Source organism: Jaculus jaculus, chromosome 4 (genome assembly GCF_020740685.1).
Source record: "Jaculus jaculus isolate mJacJac1 chromosome 4, mJacJac1.mat.Y.cur, whole genome shotgun sequence".
NCBI lineage: Eukaryota > Metazoa > Chordata > Mammalia > Rodentia > Dipodidae > Jaculus > Jaculus jaculus.
Window position 1 is genome coordinate 14,355,617 of NC_059105.1, and position 14,492 is coordinate 14,370,108.

The window sequence follows — 14,492 nt, forward strand, 5'->3', positions numbered from 1 at the left end:
TGCCTCAGCCTAATCGGAGAGCGCGAACCTGCTCTGCTCTACTAAGGATGGGGTCATGCCTTGGGTAAGTCTTGGCTCGCTCTTGAACAGGCAGAAAGTTAAGGAAGCAGAGTAGTTTTTTTGTTTGTTTGTTTTGTTTTTTGGTTTTTAGAAGTAGGGTCTCTGGCTCAGGCTGACCTGAAATTCACTATGTAATCTCAGGGTGGCCTCAAAATCACGGCAATCCTCCTACCTCTGCCTCCTGAGTGCTGGGATTAAAGGCATGTGCTACCACGCCTGGCCAGAGTAGTTTTTTGATTTTTTTATTTTTTACGAGAGAAAGAGAATTGGTGTGCCAAGGCCTCCAGCCACTATAATTGAACTCCAGATACACATGCCACCTTGTGCGCATGTATGACCCTGCACATGCATCACCTTGTGTGTCTGGCTTATGTGGGATCTGGGGAGTATAACATATGTCCTTAGGCTTTGCAGGCAAGTGCCTTAACCTCTAAGCCATCTCTCCAGCTCCAACAGAGTAGTTTTTAATCCTTGAAAAGAAAGGGTCACGAGACATAGAGGCAGGGTCTAGCAGGGAGGAGAGGAGAAAAACTGGGTAGCTGCAACTCAAGCCATGCCTTTTTTTTTGGCTTGTGTGATGGTGGTTTGATTCAGGTGTCCCTCATAGGTATTCTGAATGGTAGATTCCCAGCTGATAGCGATCTGGGAATTATAGCCTCCTGGAGGCTGTGTATTGTTGGGGACAGGATTATGGGTGTTATAACCAGCTTCCTCTTGCCAGAGTTTGGCACACTCTCATGGTGCCGTTGTCCATCTGATGTTAGCCAGGAGGTGATGTCCACCCTCTACACATGCTATTGTTTTATCCTGCCATCATGGAGCTTCCCCTTGAGTCTGTAAGATAAAATAATAAACCTTTGTTCCCCACAAGTTGCTGTCAGTCAGGTGTTTTCTGTCAGCAATGTGAACTTGACTGCAAGTGTGCAATTGCATATATGTACATAAGTATGTCCATGCAGTGCCTAATGTGCCTGTGGTGGAAGAAGTGGAATGTTGGTATCCCATTCTATTGCTCTCTGTCCATTCTTATTTGAACCAGAGTCTTCTACTGATCTCAGAGTTGCTGGTTTTTCCCAAGCGCCAGTGATTTTGGAGGCCTCTGCTTCTCTATGGGACTAGGGTTACAGATTAGCATGGCAGTGCTCAGCTGTTTATGTGGACCCTGGGGATCAAACTTGAGCAGTATTTCAGGCCCCTCAAGCTCACGTGCTTGCGCAGGAAATGCTCTTTACCACTGAGCCCTCATTCTAGCCCCCATGCTGCTGCACCTTTTTTTTTTTTCCTGATTTTATGAGGTAGGATCTTGCTCTAGTGCAGCCCAGGCTGGAATGATCCTCCTACCTCTGCCTCCTGAGTGCTTGGATTAAATGCATGAGCCACCACCTTCAGCTGCTGTACTTTAAAAAATATGTTTTTTAATTATTATTTATTTGCAAGCAGAGAAAGAAATGGAAGTGCCAGGGCCAACCACTACTGCAACTGAACTCCAGATGCTGCAGCACTCTGTGCATCTAGCTTTACATAGGTACTTGGGAATCGAACCCAGGCTGTCAGGCCTTGCAAGCAAGTATCTTTAACTACCAGGCCATTTCTCTAGGTCACCACGTTACTACACTTAAAAAAATTTTTTTTTTGTTTATTTTTATTTATTTATTTGAGAGCAACAGAGAGAGAGGGAGAGAAACAGGCAGACAGTGAGAGAGAGAATGGGCATACCAGGGCTTCCAGCCACTGCCAACAAACTCCAGATGCGTGTGCCCCTTTGTGCATCTGGCTAATGTGGGTCCTGGAGAATCAAGCCTCGAACCGGGGTCCTTAGGCCTCACAGGCAAGCGCTTAACCGCTAAGCCAACTCTCCAGCCCTACTACACTTTTTGTTTGTTTGTTTTCTTTAAATATTTATTTATTTGCGGGGGGGGGGTAGGACTACTATACTTTTAAAAATATTTTATTTTTCTTTATTTATTTGAGAGAAATAGGCAGGGGGAGGGGGAGGAGAGAGCGAGCAAATGGGCGTACCAGGGCCTCCAGCTGCTGCAAACAAACTCTAGATACATGCGCCCCCTTGTGCATCTGGCTTACGTGGGTTCTGGGGAATCAAACCTGGGTCCTTTGGCTTAACAGGCAAGTGCCTTAAACACTAAGCCATTTCTCCAGCTCATGGGATACTATACTTTTAAGACAAAGAAGGCAGGAGCCAGAGAAGAAGCTGTGCCCCTTGCCCTGACATTACTCACCAATGGAGCAGAATCAGAGATGATCCCCATGTGGAACCCTTTTTGGCACCAACTCCGAAGCAGATCTACTCCTAGGATAAGATGAGCAGGGATTGGGACTTAACAGGGAGGAATCAAGTGGCTCATTTACTTTCCAGAGGAGCCCATCTCTTCATCTAATGGATTTAATTTAATGTAATGTCTCACTAAACATAGCTCCCGTAGGCAAAGGGGGCACATCACCTTTGAGCTTGTTGCCATGGTACTTCTGTTCCCACTGGGTGGTAAGAATGTTGAAATATCGTGGCTGCTCAAAAAAGCGGAGATAGCGAGTAGATATTCGAGAAGGAAAAATTCTTTCAAATTGACCACGACGAGAAAACTCATCTTCCATCTCGACTAAAACCCGAACATCATCAGGTGTCAGGACGTCTAGCACAGATGCATAGAATTCCTACAACCAGAGAAAGAGGATATGCACAGTGTTAAGCCAGAGGTAAAGAGAACCAAATAGCAAGGGGACAGGAAGTATAGCCCTCGGGTCCTAGGGTTCCAGAACTCTCAGGGACCACCAGTGTCATGTGGTGGGTCAGCTCTGTATCTCATCTCTTCCTAAGCCCACTGACCTCAGCTGGTGGAAAAAGATGCTCTTGCTAGATCTGGGGAACCAGTGGGGCTGAGGTGAAGTGGTGTGGTGGATAGAGTTGAGTTTGGGCACCCAGCAACTCACATATGCCTTATGGTCAACACTCTCATATCCTAAAGCCACATTTCTCTGAGGTCAGCCTCCCAGGTCTCCCTGTGCCTCTCAGGGAAAGAAGCCCTAAGGGTAAAGGTAGACAGATCTGTAAGAGTAGGCCACTGCAGCCCTATGCTAAGAGCACAGTGATAACAAACACCCACTCTTCTGCAATGTACATGACAACAAACTGCTGTACATCACAGGGTCCCACTTCTTGGTAAGAAATCCTGCTCTACGCAGATGGAAGCTGTCCTCCCTGAGGTCCATAATGTCAGACCACTGAAACTTAATGTTGGCAACAGAGAGAGACCAGTAACCTACCTGGTCAGGATATTTCTGGGCCAAGTAATAGGTTTTCTTCATTTTCTGTGCAGTGAAATGCTCTGGGGTCATCCGACATTTGTCCCTGGGAGAACTAGGCAGGCTAAGTCAGGGCATAAACAAAAAGCAAAGGGCAAGTCAGCAGCCTCCCATGCTGAGACGATACAGAGAGAGGTTCAAACCCAGGAAGATTCCTTCCCAAGAGTTAAATAAGGCATACGGAAGATGTTCATTACTAAAATACATTCCATTCAAGCAGCATGCCTAACAGTCATCCACCAAGTACCAAGGAAAGAAGCAATGCACCTAAATTTGACCAAAACAAAGAGGAGCCTGTGGGCTGGAGGGATTGCTTAGTGGTTAAGGCATTTGCCTTCAAAGCCAAAGGACCCAGGTTCGATTCCCCAGGACCCATGTTAGCTAGATGCACAATGGGGTACATGCATCTGGAGTTCGTTTGCAGTGGCTGGAGTCCATGGTGCATCCTTTCTCTCCTTCTCTCTCTCCCTCTCCCTCTCCCTCTCTCTCTCTCTGTGTCAAATAAATAAATAAATAAAATATTTAAAAAAGAAAAGAGGAGCCTGGAATAAGCCTGATCACTGAACAGTTCAGTTTATGGAAAACTTACTGCACACCCAGCTTTCGTGAGACCTTGGGCAAGTGACCTAACCTAAAACCTCAGTTTCATCATCCATGTTACTATAATCACTGTTTTGTTTTTGTTGTTATTGTTTTGAGAAAAAAAAAAAAAACAACAGTATCTTACTCAATAGCTCAGGCTGGCTTGGAACTCACTATATTGCCCAAGTTCACCTTGAACTCATGGCAATCATCCTGCCTCAGGCTCCCCAGTGCTGGGACTACAGGCATGAGCCACCACATCTGGCTAAGACCACTGTTGAGAGAGGTACAAAGATGAATGGAAAGCAGACCCTTTGCCAAGGAACTTAAGGTCTGGCAGGCAGAATAATTAAACTGTCAGCAACTGCAGGACAGTCAAATATAAGTACACAAAGTATTTAGTGGGCAAAGAAAGTTTGTCACTAAGCAAAGCAGGGTTTGTTTTTTTTTTTAAGATTTAGATTGACTTTATTAGTTAAAGAGAAGGAAAAAGGATGTTGGATGTGGTGGTGCACGCCTTTAATCCCAGCACTCAGGAGGCAGAAGTAGGAGGATCACTGTGAGTTCTAGACCAGCCTAAGACTACATAGTGAATTCCAGGTCAGTCTGGGCTACAGAGAGACCCTACCTTGAAAAACCAAAAGAGGGGGGAGGGAGAGGGAGAGGAAGAGAGAGAAGGCTGGAGGGATGGCTTAGCAGTTAAGGCATTTGCTTGCAAAGCCAAAAGGACCCAGGTTCAATTCCCCAGGACCCATGTTAGCCAGATGCACAAGGGGGCACATGTGTCTGGAGTTCATATGCAGTGGCTAGAGGCCCTGATGCATTCTCTCTCTCTCCCTCTTTCTCTGTCAAATAAATAAAAGAATAAAAATAAAATATTGGGCTGGAGAGATGGCTTAGCGGTTAAGCGCTTGCCTGTGAAGCCTAAGGACCCCGGTTCGAGGCTCGGTTCCCCAGGTCCCACATTAGCCAGATGCACAAGGGGGCGCATGCGTCTGGAGTTCGTTTGCAGAGGCTGGAAACCCTGGCGCGCCCATTCTCTCTCTCTCCCTCTACCTGTCTTTCTCTGTGTCTGTTGCTCTCAAATAAATAAATAAATAAATTTTTTTAAAAAAAAGTTAAAAAAATAAAATATTAAAAAAGAGAGACAGACAGAGAAAAAGGAGATAGTATAAAGAGCTCCTGCCCAAGAGAGCCGGGTGTGGTGGCACACGCCTTTAATCCCAGTACTCGGGAGGCAGAGGTAGGAGGATCACTGTGAGTTCAAGGCCACCCTGAAACTACATAGTTAATTCCAGATCAGCCTGGACTAGAGTGAAACCCAACCTCGAAAAAAAAAAAAAAAAAAAATAAGAGCTCCTGCTCATAAAATGGCAGGAGGGTATAATGACCCAGGATATTTTTAAAAGAACTCTTACTATGTAGGCCAGTCTAGTCTTTAATTTGAGACCCTCCTGCCTCTGTCACAGGTGTGCATCGGCAGCAAAGTGGGCTTTAATTCCACCCTCCCACTCTCGTTGAAGAACCCTGGATGGTTACTCTTCAGGAGCCTCATCTGTATATTACAATACTAATATTAAGTCCATAAGGTTATTAGAAGACTATCACAGTATTTCCTTACCCACCTTGGAAACTGACGAACTATTACTTTCATCCCCTCAGGAAGCACCACACTTTGGAGAGAAGACTGGACTAATGTTAAGAGTAAAGAGTTTAAACTTCACTCACAGGACCAGTGGAGATTTCTGAGCAAGGGAGCCAAGTAACCACATCTACTTTCAGGGACACTGGTGAGGCAGTGATTGTGGATGGACAACAGAGGCAGAGTTGAGTTGCAAGGGAGATCAAGCAGGAGAGAAGGTTCAGAACACATTCCCTCCCAGAATTCAATGGGTCACTCATGTGACCAGCTCAACTGGAGGAAAGCTCAAAGGCAGACCTGATGCTGGAGCTGTTGGAATTGTTGGAGCTGGAAATGATACCCTCCATGTTGGGCAGAACAAAGCCTGCCAGGTTCAGAAGGTCACGGATCATCTGGCCTTTGATGCTGATGTCCAGGGGAGAACTGGAGTGGAGGCTTCAGGAAAAGAATACAAAACAGGGTCAAAGAAGCACTCTAGAATGATTCCTGGCCCTACAGCTGAACCAGCGCATGCCCCATTATTCTGTGGCTTCTTTATGGCAAGAGGGTTCTAAAGCCTCAGTGCATGAGCACCCTCGTGAGAGCCCTATCACACAACAAATCCTCTCACTCAGGCTGGTAAGCCTGCCTATGACCTTGATCTGCTAGAAGCAAAGTGAAGGAAAGATTCAACTTTGAGTAAGCTGAAAATACCACTTACCTTGGGGAAATGTTGACTTCCAGGACCCAGGGCTTAAGGTTCTCATCCAGCATGATGTCAAAACCAAAGAGCTCATGGCAGCTATAGGGCCGTCGCACATAGATCTTGAGCAGGTTGTTCACATAGGGTTCTGACCTGCTCACAGGAGTAAGGAAACACTCAGCCAGCTCCTCACAAAGACCTCCCAATGGAGTGGCCCAGAGTTAGGAGAGCAGAAGCAACTTCTCTTAAAAAATAGATCTTGGGCTGGAGAGATGGCTCAACAGTTAAAGCACTTGCCTGCAAAGCCTAACAACCCGGGTTTGATTCTTCAGTACCCATGTAAAGCCGGAAAGGCGCACGCATCTGGGGTTCCTTTGTAGTGGCTAGAGGACACACACATACTCACACTCACACACACACACACACACACTCTCTCTCTCTCTCTCTGTATCTTTGCTTACAAATAAATAAAATATTTTAAAATTTTTCTGAGACAGGTACATTAGTGTACAACTGGAGTCCCAACACTTGACAGGTTACATAGAATTTGAGGCCAGCTTGGGCTACATTAGGCAATCAACTCTACCCATCTCATCCTTAAAAAAAAAAAAAAAAAAGGCCTGGATATCCATGATCTCAAAGTGCCTGACCCTAACTACACAAGACCATCAGACCATCATAGCAGTTGGAAAAGATGATGACATCAAAATAAAAGAGAGCCAGGTGTGGTGGCGCACGCCTTTAATCCCAGCACTCAGGAGGCAGAGGTAGGAGGATCGCCGTGAGTTCGAGGCCACCCTGAGACTACATAGTGAATTCCAGGTCAGCTTGAGCCAGAGTGAGACCCTACCTCGAAAAACCAAAAATAAATAAATAAATAAATAGAGACTGGCCAGGTGTAGTGGCGCACACCTTTAATCCCAGCACTCGGGAGACAGAGGTAGGAGGATCATCGTAGGAGTTCAAGGCCACCCTGAGACTACAGAGTGAATTCTAGGTCAGCTTGGGTTAGAGTGAGAACCTTCCTTGCAAAAACAAACAAGGGCTGGAGACATGGCTTAGCAGTTAAGCGCTTGCCTGTGAAGCCTAAGGACCCCAGTTCAAGGCTCAACTCCCCAGGACCCACTTTAGCCAGATGCACAAGGGGGCGCACACGCCTGGAGTTCATTTGCAGTGGCTAGAGGCCCCAGCGCGTCCATTCTCTCTCTCTGTCTCTCTCTCTCTCTCTCTCTCCCTCTCAAATAAATAAATAAAAATGAACAAAAATAATTAAAAATAAAAGAACAAACAGAGACTGATTGAGAGGGGGAGGGTATATGAAGGGGAGTGGAGTTGTGAGGGGGAAAGTGAAGAAGGGGGAAGGAATTACCATGTTTTATTGTTTATAATTATAGAAGTCAATAAAAATAAAAAAAAATAAATTTAAAGCCAGGTGTGGTGGCATACACCTTTAATCCCAGCACTCGGGAGTCAGAGTCATAGGAGGACTGCCATGAGTTCAAGGCCACCCTGAGACTACATAGTGAATTCCAGGTCAGCATGTGTTAGAGCAAGACACTACCTTGAAAAAAACCAAAATAATTAAATAAATAAATATATTTTTTTAAAGTGGCTCTTAAGAGGTGTGTCTAGGGCTGGGGAGATGACTCAGCAATTAGAGGCACTTGCACACAAGGTCTGCTGGCCTGGGTTCACTTCCCTAGTGCCCATGCCAGATGCACAACATGGCATGTGTGTCTGAAGTTTATTTACAATGGCATGAGGCCATGTGGTGCCTATTCTCATTTTCTCTCTCTTTTTCTCTTCAAGAAATAGATAAATATTATAAAAAGAGAGTTTTATTTGTCTCATCTGAGCCATCCCCTGGGGTGAAGCTCAGCAAATGAGTAGAATTTAACTCTAACTACTACATCCTATTCCATATCCTTAGCATGGTCAACGCCTAGTGCCCAGCAGTGTGAGGCCAATGACAAAATGTAGAGGAGTCTTAGTGGCATGTCCTACACCAAAAGTAGTAGTGTAGGGGCTGGAGAGATGGCAAAGTGTTTGCTTCCAAAGCCTGACAGCCTGAGTTCGATTCCGCAGTACTCATGTAAAGCCAGATGCACCTTTGTGGTGCACGTGTCTGGAATTTGTTTGCAGTGGCAGGAGTCCCTGCTGCACCTATACCTTCTCTCTCGCCTAGCAAATAAATAAATAAATTCAATTTTTAAGAGGCAGTAGTGTAACTCACGAGATTATGGTTTTAACAATAACATCCTTTATCTTCTCCCAGATAGCATCACTATTGACTCCCTTCTGGCTCAGATAGCTCCACAAGGCCTTCAGTGCCCTACATGGGGAGGAGAAGGGAGTATTTAGGGTTATATCCTAGAAATAAGTGAAAAGAGGGAAAAAAAAAAAAAAAAAAAAAGGAAAGAACATGCCTAAAGATATTGTCTTCATATTTCTTCTGGTGACAATGTGAAATAAGAGAGGACTATGGTTGATACAGCCCAAGTCTACATTACAAGTGCCTATATAATTTCTAGGTCTACATTAATCCTCCCTAACCATTGCCCTGAACCTTTAACTCTCCCAGACTGGCATACCATTTGTGGCCCTGGCAGGCTGTCTCATCTGAGTTAGCCTGGTACTCCGTGTTCTTTTTATTGACACTGTAGTTGGTCAGGTGCATGAACTTGTTGCCAAGACTCTTCATGGAAGGGGAATACCTGGAAGTGAGAAGAATGGCAGAGGTAAAATGGAGAGCAGGTGGAGAATGAGCCAAGTATTTCCCCAGACCCTTAGGAAGTGAAGGCCAAGTGCCCAGGTCTGGTCTGTTTCTAAAAGGTTTGAGAACTGCATCTGTTGGCAGAGTTCCAGAACAGCGCAGCTAAGCTAATCTCCTATGGCCCACATCAGTCCTGTAGACCCTCATCAGGGTCAGGAAGTACAGAACCTCCTTATTTCCCAATACCTTTTACACTGTCCCTTGCTAACAAAAACCACCTGAAATATCTGCTATTATTCTGTTTGGTGTCTAGTTTTACTCCCTATGGGGAAAATAAATCCTCCAACTGTCAAGGGGACACCTCACCACTATAACATACTTGCAACTGGCAAAGCGGACGAGTCCATCTGAAAAGAGATAAATCCGTAGAGGATCATAGGAAGTGATGTAAACATAGATCCGCAGATCAAATTTGCTGCCACTGATGAGGTAGGGTTTGTGTAGATACCTACATAGAGAAAAGGCCAGTTTTAAATCCAGTCAGATAATATGAGGCTCAGTGGTAATCTGAGCCACTGTGAGAGCTTACAGTCCCCAAGAAGACCCTAGAATAGGTGGCTATGGAAAGTCTTTAGCAGGTCAAGAGACAGGAGAATATTCTAGAAAGGGTACCTAGAGGCTGAGGAAATGGGAAGATGGAGAGAGATACAGCCTAGCAACAAGCTCACCTCTGTACCAGAAGAGGCCTGCGCTTGGGGAGCTGACTCCATTTGTGAATAACCTGGATGCCGATGCCTCGAGCCGATGCTGGCTAGGAGTCAAATGGAAGTACAGATTTGCTTCAGGTCTGCCATTTTCTTCTTCCCTCCAGACCATGATCTCTTACCCGCTTTGCCCTACTCACTGGCTTCACAATCCATTTTTGACGGCTGCTGCTCTCCCAGGCTTTACGCAGGAGCTTGGCATCTTGGGGGAGGACAAAGGACTGTGGGAAGAAACTAAACTCCTTCTTGCCAAAGCGGCTCTGCATGCGAGACAGGTTCTTCCACAGACGGTCCTTCCTCCCAATCTGGAAGGAGCCTGGAAAGTGGTTTAGCTACAAAAGGGATAGAGAGAGGACAGCATATAGAACAAGGATAGAAAAGCATCAGGCCTTTAGGGAATCAGAAAACAGGAACTCATTCATTCCAACATGAGTCCAGATAGCCTATTTTTTTTTATTTAAAAAATATTTTATTTAAGAGAGAGAATGGGTATATCAGGGTCTCTAGCCATTGCAAACCAACTCCAGACACACACAGCCCCTTGTGCATCTGGCTTGCATGGGTTCTGAGGAATCAAACCTGGGTCCTCAGACTTTGCAAGCAAGCACCTTTTCCCATTCAAGGAGTGAAGCCAATGTGAGTGGATATATGGGAAACACAACTAAAACCAGACAATGTCTCTCAAGACATGATAAAACACATCTTTGAAGGCCAGGTATGGTGGCACATACCTTTAATCCCAGCTCTTGGGAGGCAAAGGTAGGAGGATCACCACTAGTTCAAGACCACACTGAGACTACATAGTGAATTTCAGGTCAGCCTGGGCTACAGTGAGACTCTACCTTGAAAAACCACACACACACACACACACACACCAAAAAAAAAAAAAAAAAAAAAAAAAAACGGGCTGGAGAGATGGTTTAGTGGCTAAGGCATTTGCCTGTGAAGCGAAAGGATTCATGTTTGACTCTTCAGACCCCATGTAAGCCAGATGCACAGAGGTGAGTCAAGTGCAAGGTCGCACATGCCCATTAAAGGTTGTACATGCCCATTAGGTGGCAGAAGTGTCTGGAGTTAGGTGGCTGAGGCCTAATTCTCTGTGTCTCTCTCAAAAAAGTAAAAATAAAAAAAAAAATTAAAAAGAAAAACACATCTTTGAGAGGCAGAAGCTGCATAAAAGACATGGCAGTGGAACTGAAGAGGTGTGTGGTCTGCCAGGGCCTTCTACCACACTCCTCTCCTGGCCTTCCTCATTTTCCTTTGGCCATCCTCTTCTTCCCACACTGCCTCTCAGCATTCCAATAGCACCTTCCTCCTGACCTAGTCCAAAGTCCATGGAAACAGCTAGCTCCTCAGGAAGGACAAAGGACCCCTACCTTCTGATGCTCTCGAATGGATCGGAAACCAGGAGACTTCATGTGGTGACCCCAGCAGCCCAGCCAGTCATCATTTCCTACAGAAGGCAATCAGGAAGTCAGTCCTGCTAACAGCTCAGGCCATGGCACAGAGAGCCCCAGTGGCCCCATAAATACCACTGGGCCTAGGCACAGTTTCCAGAGTTGACGCTGAAGAGTTGCCATGGAGCTGTCATTCAAAAGACCCTGAGGCCAGGGAGAGAACAATGGCCTTCTGTCTCCTAATCTGGAAATAGGCTGAGCCCACAGGGCTTCAGAGCTATATCTTCTTCAAGACAGGGTCCACTGCTGTGCTCATATAATAGAGTTCCCCAGGTTCTCCTACTCAAAGCCCATCTAGTGGACAAAGAGGACAGGCTCAGAGTAGGGCAAGTGACTCACGCTTGCTGATTCTGAAGTGGGACCGTCCAATGGTCTGCTTGACAATGTTGGGGGTCACTGCACTCATCTTCCACCGAAGCAGCTTTCTTTGTTCCCAAGGAAGTTTCTCCACTGGGGAAAGGCAGGGGCAAGGGAGGGGGTGGGGAATGGAGATGGAAAAGAGCAGGAGAGGCATGGTGGTGAGATGAAAAAGACGGCACTGGTGCCCGTCCTTTCTGGGAGAGGTAAGGCACAGGGCCCAGGTGGGCTTCTGGGGAGCACACTTTGCGGGGAGAGGGCTGTGCAGGAATGAGGCACAGAGGAAGGAAAGGTTGGAAGGGAAAGAAATAAGGTTAGAGGGGGAGCCAAAGATCATAAGGGTGAGAAGTTGCCAACAAAAGGACAAGAAAGTCCCTCTAGTAGACTTACATCCATGTGGAAACCAAGCACAGTGAGTTACCACATCTTCAACAGCTAGTCTAGAAGCCTTCTCCCACCCTACTCTCCTCCTATGTTAGCTAGCTCCCTTTTTCTGGGGACCCCTGGGCCATGTCACTTGATCACCTTTACCTCTCTCATCTCGAGTACCAAAATAGATGGTAGGAGGCACGTTGGGGAAGAGACTGTAGATGAGGGCTGGCCGGACAACTTTGTCCTGATTGGAAAGGGATTTGGTCATTAGATCCACACAGTCCCTGTGATGAAAAACAAAGATGTGGCAGAGAAAGGGAAAGTCGTAGCCCTGAGTTTATGAAAAGCAGATGAATCCATATAGTTATATCTCCAATGTGTCCTGTGATAAGCCACAGGCAGAAGTCTCTGAACAAGTTAATTCTATTTATTTATTTTTGTTTTTTTGGTTTTTTGAGGTAGGGTCTCACTCTGGTCCAGACTGACCTGGAATTAACTCTGTAGTCTCAGGGTGGCCTCGAACTCACAGTGATCCTCCTACCTCTGCCTCCCGAGTGCTGGGATTAAAGGTGTGCACCACCACGCCCGGCTGAACAAGTTAATTCTAAAACAAGGAAATGAGCAGAGGACACAAGCAGAAGACTGCTGTACAAGAGACAGGAGGAGAGAAAAAGGATATGGATGATCAAAAAGGGAAAAGGCCAGGTTTGGTAGTGCAGGCCTTTAATCCTAGCAATTAGCAGGCAGAGGTAGGAGTATTGCTGTGAGTTCTAGGCCAGCCTGGAACTACACAGTAAATTCCAGGTCAGCCTGGGCTAGTGAGACTCCACCTCAAGAAAAAAAGAAAAAGCCAGACGTGGTGACACATGTCTTTAATCCCAGCACTCAGGAGGCAGAGATAGGAAGGAGGATTGCCGAGAGTTTGAGGCCACTCTGAGACTACATAGTGAATTCCACGTCAGCCTGAGCTAGAGTGAGACCCTACCTCAGAAAACCAAAAACATAGTAATAATATTAAACATGTACATGGCTCATGCCTTTAATCCCAGCACTGGGAAGGCTGAGGTAGGAGGATCATTGTGAGATTGAGGCCAGCATGGGGCTACAGAATGAGTTCCAGGTCAGCCTGGACTAGAGTGAGACCCTACCTTGAAAAAAACAAAATAAAACATAAAAATCAAAACGGTGGGAGCGGGGGACTGGAGAGCTGGCCTCAGCAGTTTTGTCTGCAAAGCCTAATGACCTGGGTTCAAATCGCCAGTGCCTACATAAAGCCAGATGCAAAAGGTGGGGCATGTGTCTATACTTTATTTGCAATGGCAAGAGACTCTGGTGTGCCCATTCTCATGTTCATTCTCTCCCTTCCCCTTGTAAATAAATAATAATAATAAAGAATGTCCAAGTACCTATGAGTTCAAGGCCAGCCTGGGATACAAAGTGAGTTTGTTGTAGGCTAGCTTTTGGCAATCTGAAAGTATTTCTGATTTAGCCAACATTAAAAATATAAAGTGCTTTGGAAATCATATATCTCTATTTTATTAGAAAACTGTATTTTTAGCCTCATCAATAGGAAAAGATATATAACACGTAGGAGTTAAATAATGAACAAATGATTGGCATTTACCTTTATTTATTTATTTTTTTTAGTGCTGCTAAGGATCAAACCTAGGGTTTCATGCTAGGCAAGCACTATGACACTGAACTACATCCCCCGACTAATAAATTTTATCTTATGTATCAGTAATGCTAGAGACATGGCTTTGTAGCGCTCCTGATGCAGGCCCACATATAAACACAATTACATGTTTTATATCTTTCTCATAGTGAATGGAGCAATATCTAGTACCTATAGCCAAAAACAGATTGGTTTTCTGAAAGAGAAGATAAGCTTAAGAGGGCAATTCATGTACCAGACTCAGGGTACCTATGACAGGATTAATGTCAACCTTCATAGGAAGTCCCAATTCTATTTCTCTCACTTCCCTCATAGCTCTGCCTTCACTTTGCTAGCTTGAGGCCCTAAATGTGGCATAGCTGCTATGACCCCATCACATTTAAGGAGATGTGGGCACCCCTGTCCATGATAACAAAGTCACAGAAAGTTCCTTTTCCTCTCAGCTACATCTAAGGATGCTCCATATGTTGGGCAAGCCTTAAGAGACAAGGCTAGGGCCAGAGAGATGGCTTAGTGGTTAAGCGCTTGCCTGTGAAGCCTAAGGACCCTGGTTCAAGGCTCGATTCTCCAGGACCCACATTAGCCAGATGCACAAGGGGGTGCACATGTCTGGAGTTCATTTGCAGTGGCCAGAGGCCCTGGCACACCCATTCTCTATCTGCCTTTTTTTTCTCTCTCTCTGTCCATTGCTTTCAAATAAGTAAAAATAAACAAAAATAAAAAATAAAAAAAAGAGACAAGGCTGGATTTTATTAAATATAAGAATAAGCCAGGCATGGTGGTGTATGCCTTTAATCCTAGCACTTGGGAAGCAGAGATAGGAAGATCACCATGAGTTTGAAGCCACCCTGAGATGACACAGTGACTTCC

The 14,492-nt window shown here is 45.5% G+C and overlaps 1 protein-coding gene across 2 annotated transcripts in view; it reads right to left on the bottom strand.

Moving 5' to 3' along the window:
* Ttll4 (tubulin tyrosine ligase like 4) overlaps positions 1 to 14,492 on the bottom strand; it is a 56,041-nt gene that overhangs the window by 1,472 nt on the left and 40,077 nt on the right. For both annotated transcript variants that reach the window (XM_045147399.1, XM_045147398.1), the window contains exons 6-18: positions 12,107 to 12,231; positions 11,558 to 11,668; positions 11,138 to 11,214; positions 9,902 to 10,093; positions 9,726 to 9,808; positions 9,377 to 9,505; positions 8,876 to 8,998; positions 8,518 to 8,616; positions 6,303 to 6,437; positions 5,900 to 6,037; positions 3,340 to 3,442; positions 2,520 to 2,730; positions 2,298 to 2,368 (exon numbers count right to left, since the gene is read on the bottom strand). In XM_045147399.1, coding sequence (XP_045003334.1) covers positions 2,298 to 2,368; positions 2,520 to 2,730; positions 3,340 to 3,442; positions 5,900 to 6,037; positions 6,303 to 6,437; positions 8,518 to 8,616; positions 8,876 to 8,998; positions 9,377 to 9,505; positions 9,726 to 9,808; positions 9,902 to 10,093; positions 11,138 to 11,214; positions 11,558 to 11,668; positions 12,107 to 12,231 — 1,597 coding nt within the window. The remainder of the gene's footprint in view (positions 1 to 2,297; positions 2,369 to 2,519; positions 2,731 to 3,339; positions 3,443 to 5,899; positions 6,038 to 6,302; positions 6,438 to 8,517; positions 8,617 to 8,875; positions 8,999 to 9,376; positions 9,506 to 9,725; positions 9,809 to 9,901; positions 10,094 to 11,137; positions 11,215 to 11,557; positions 11,669 to 12,106; positions 12,232 to 14,492) is intronic.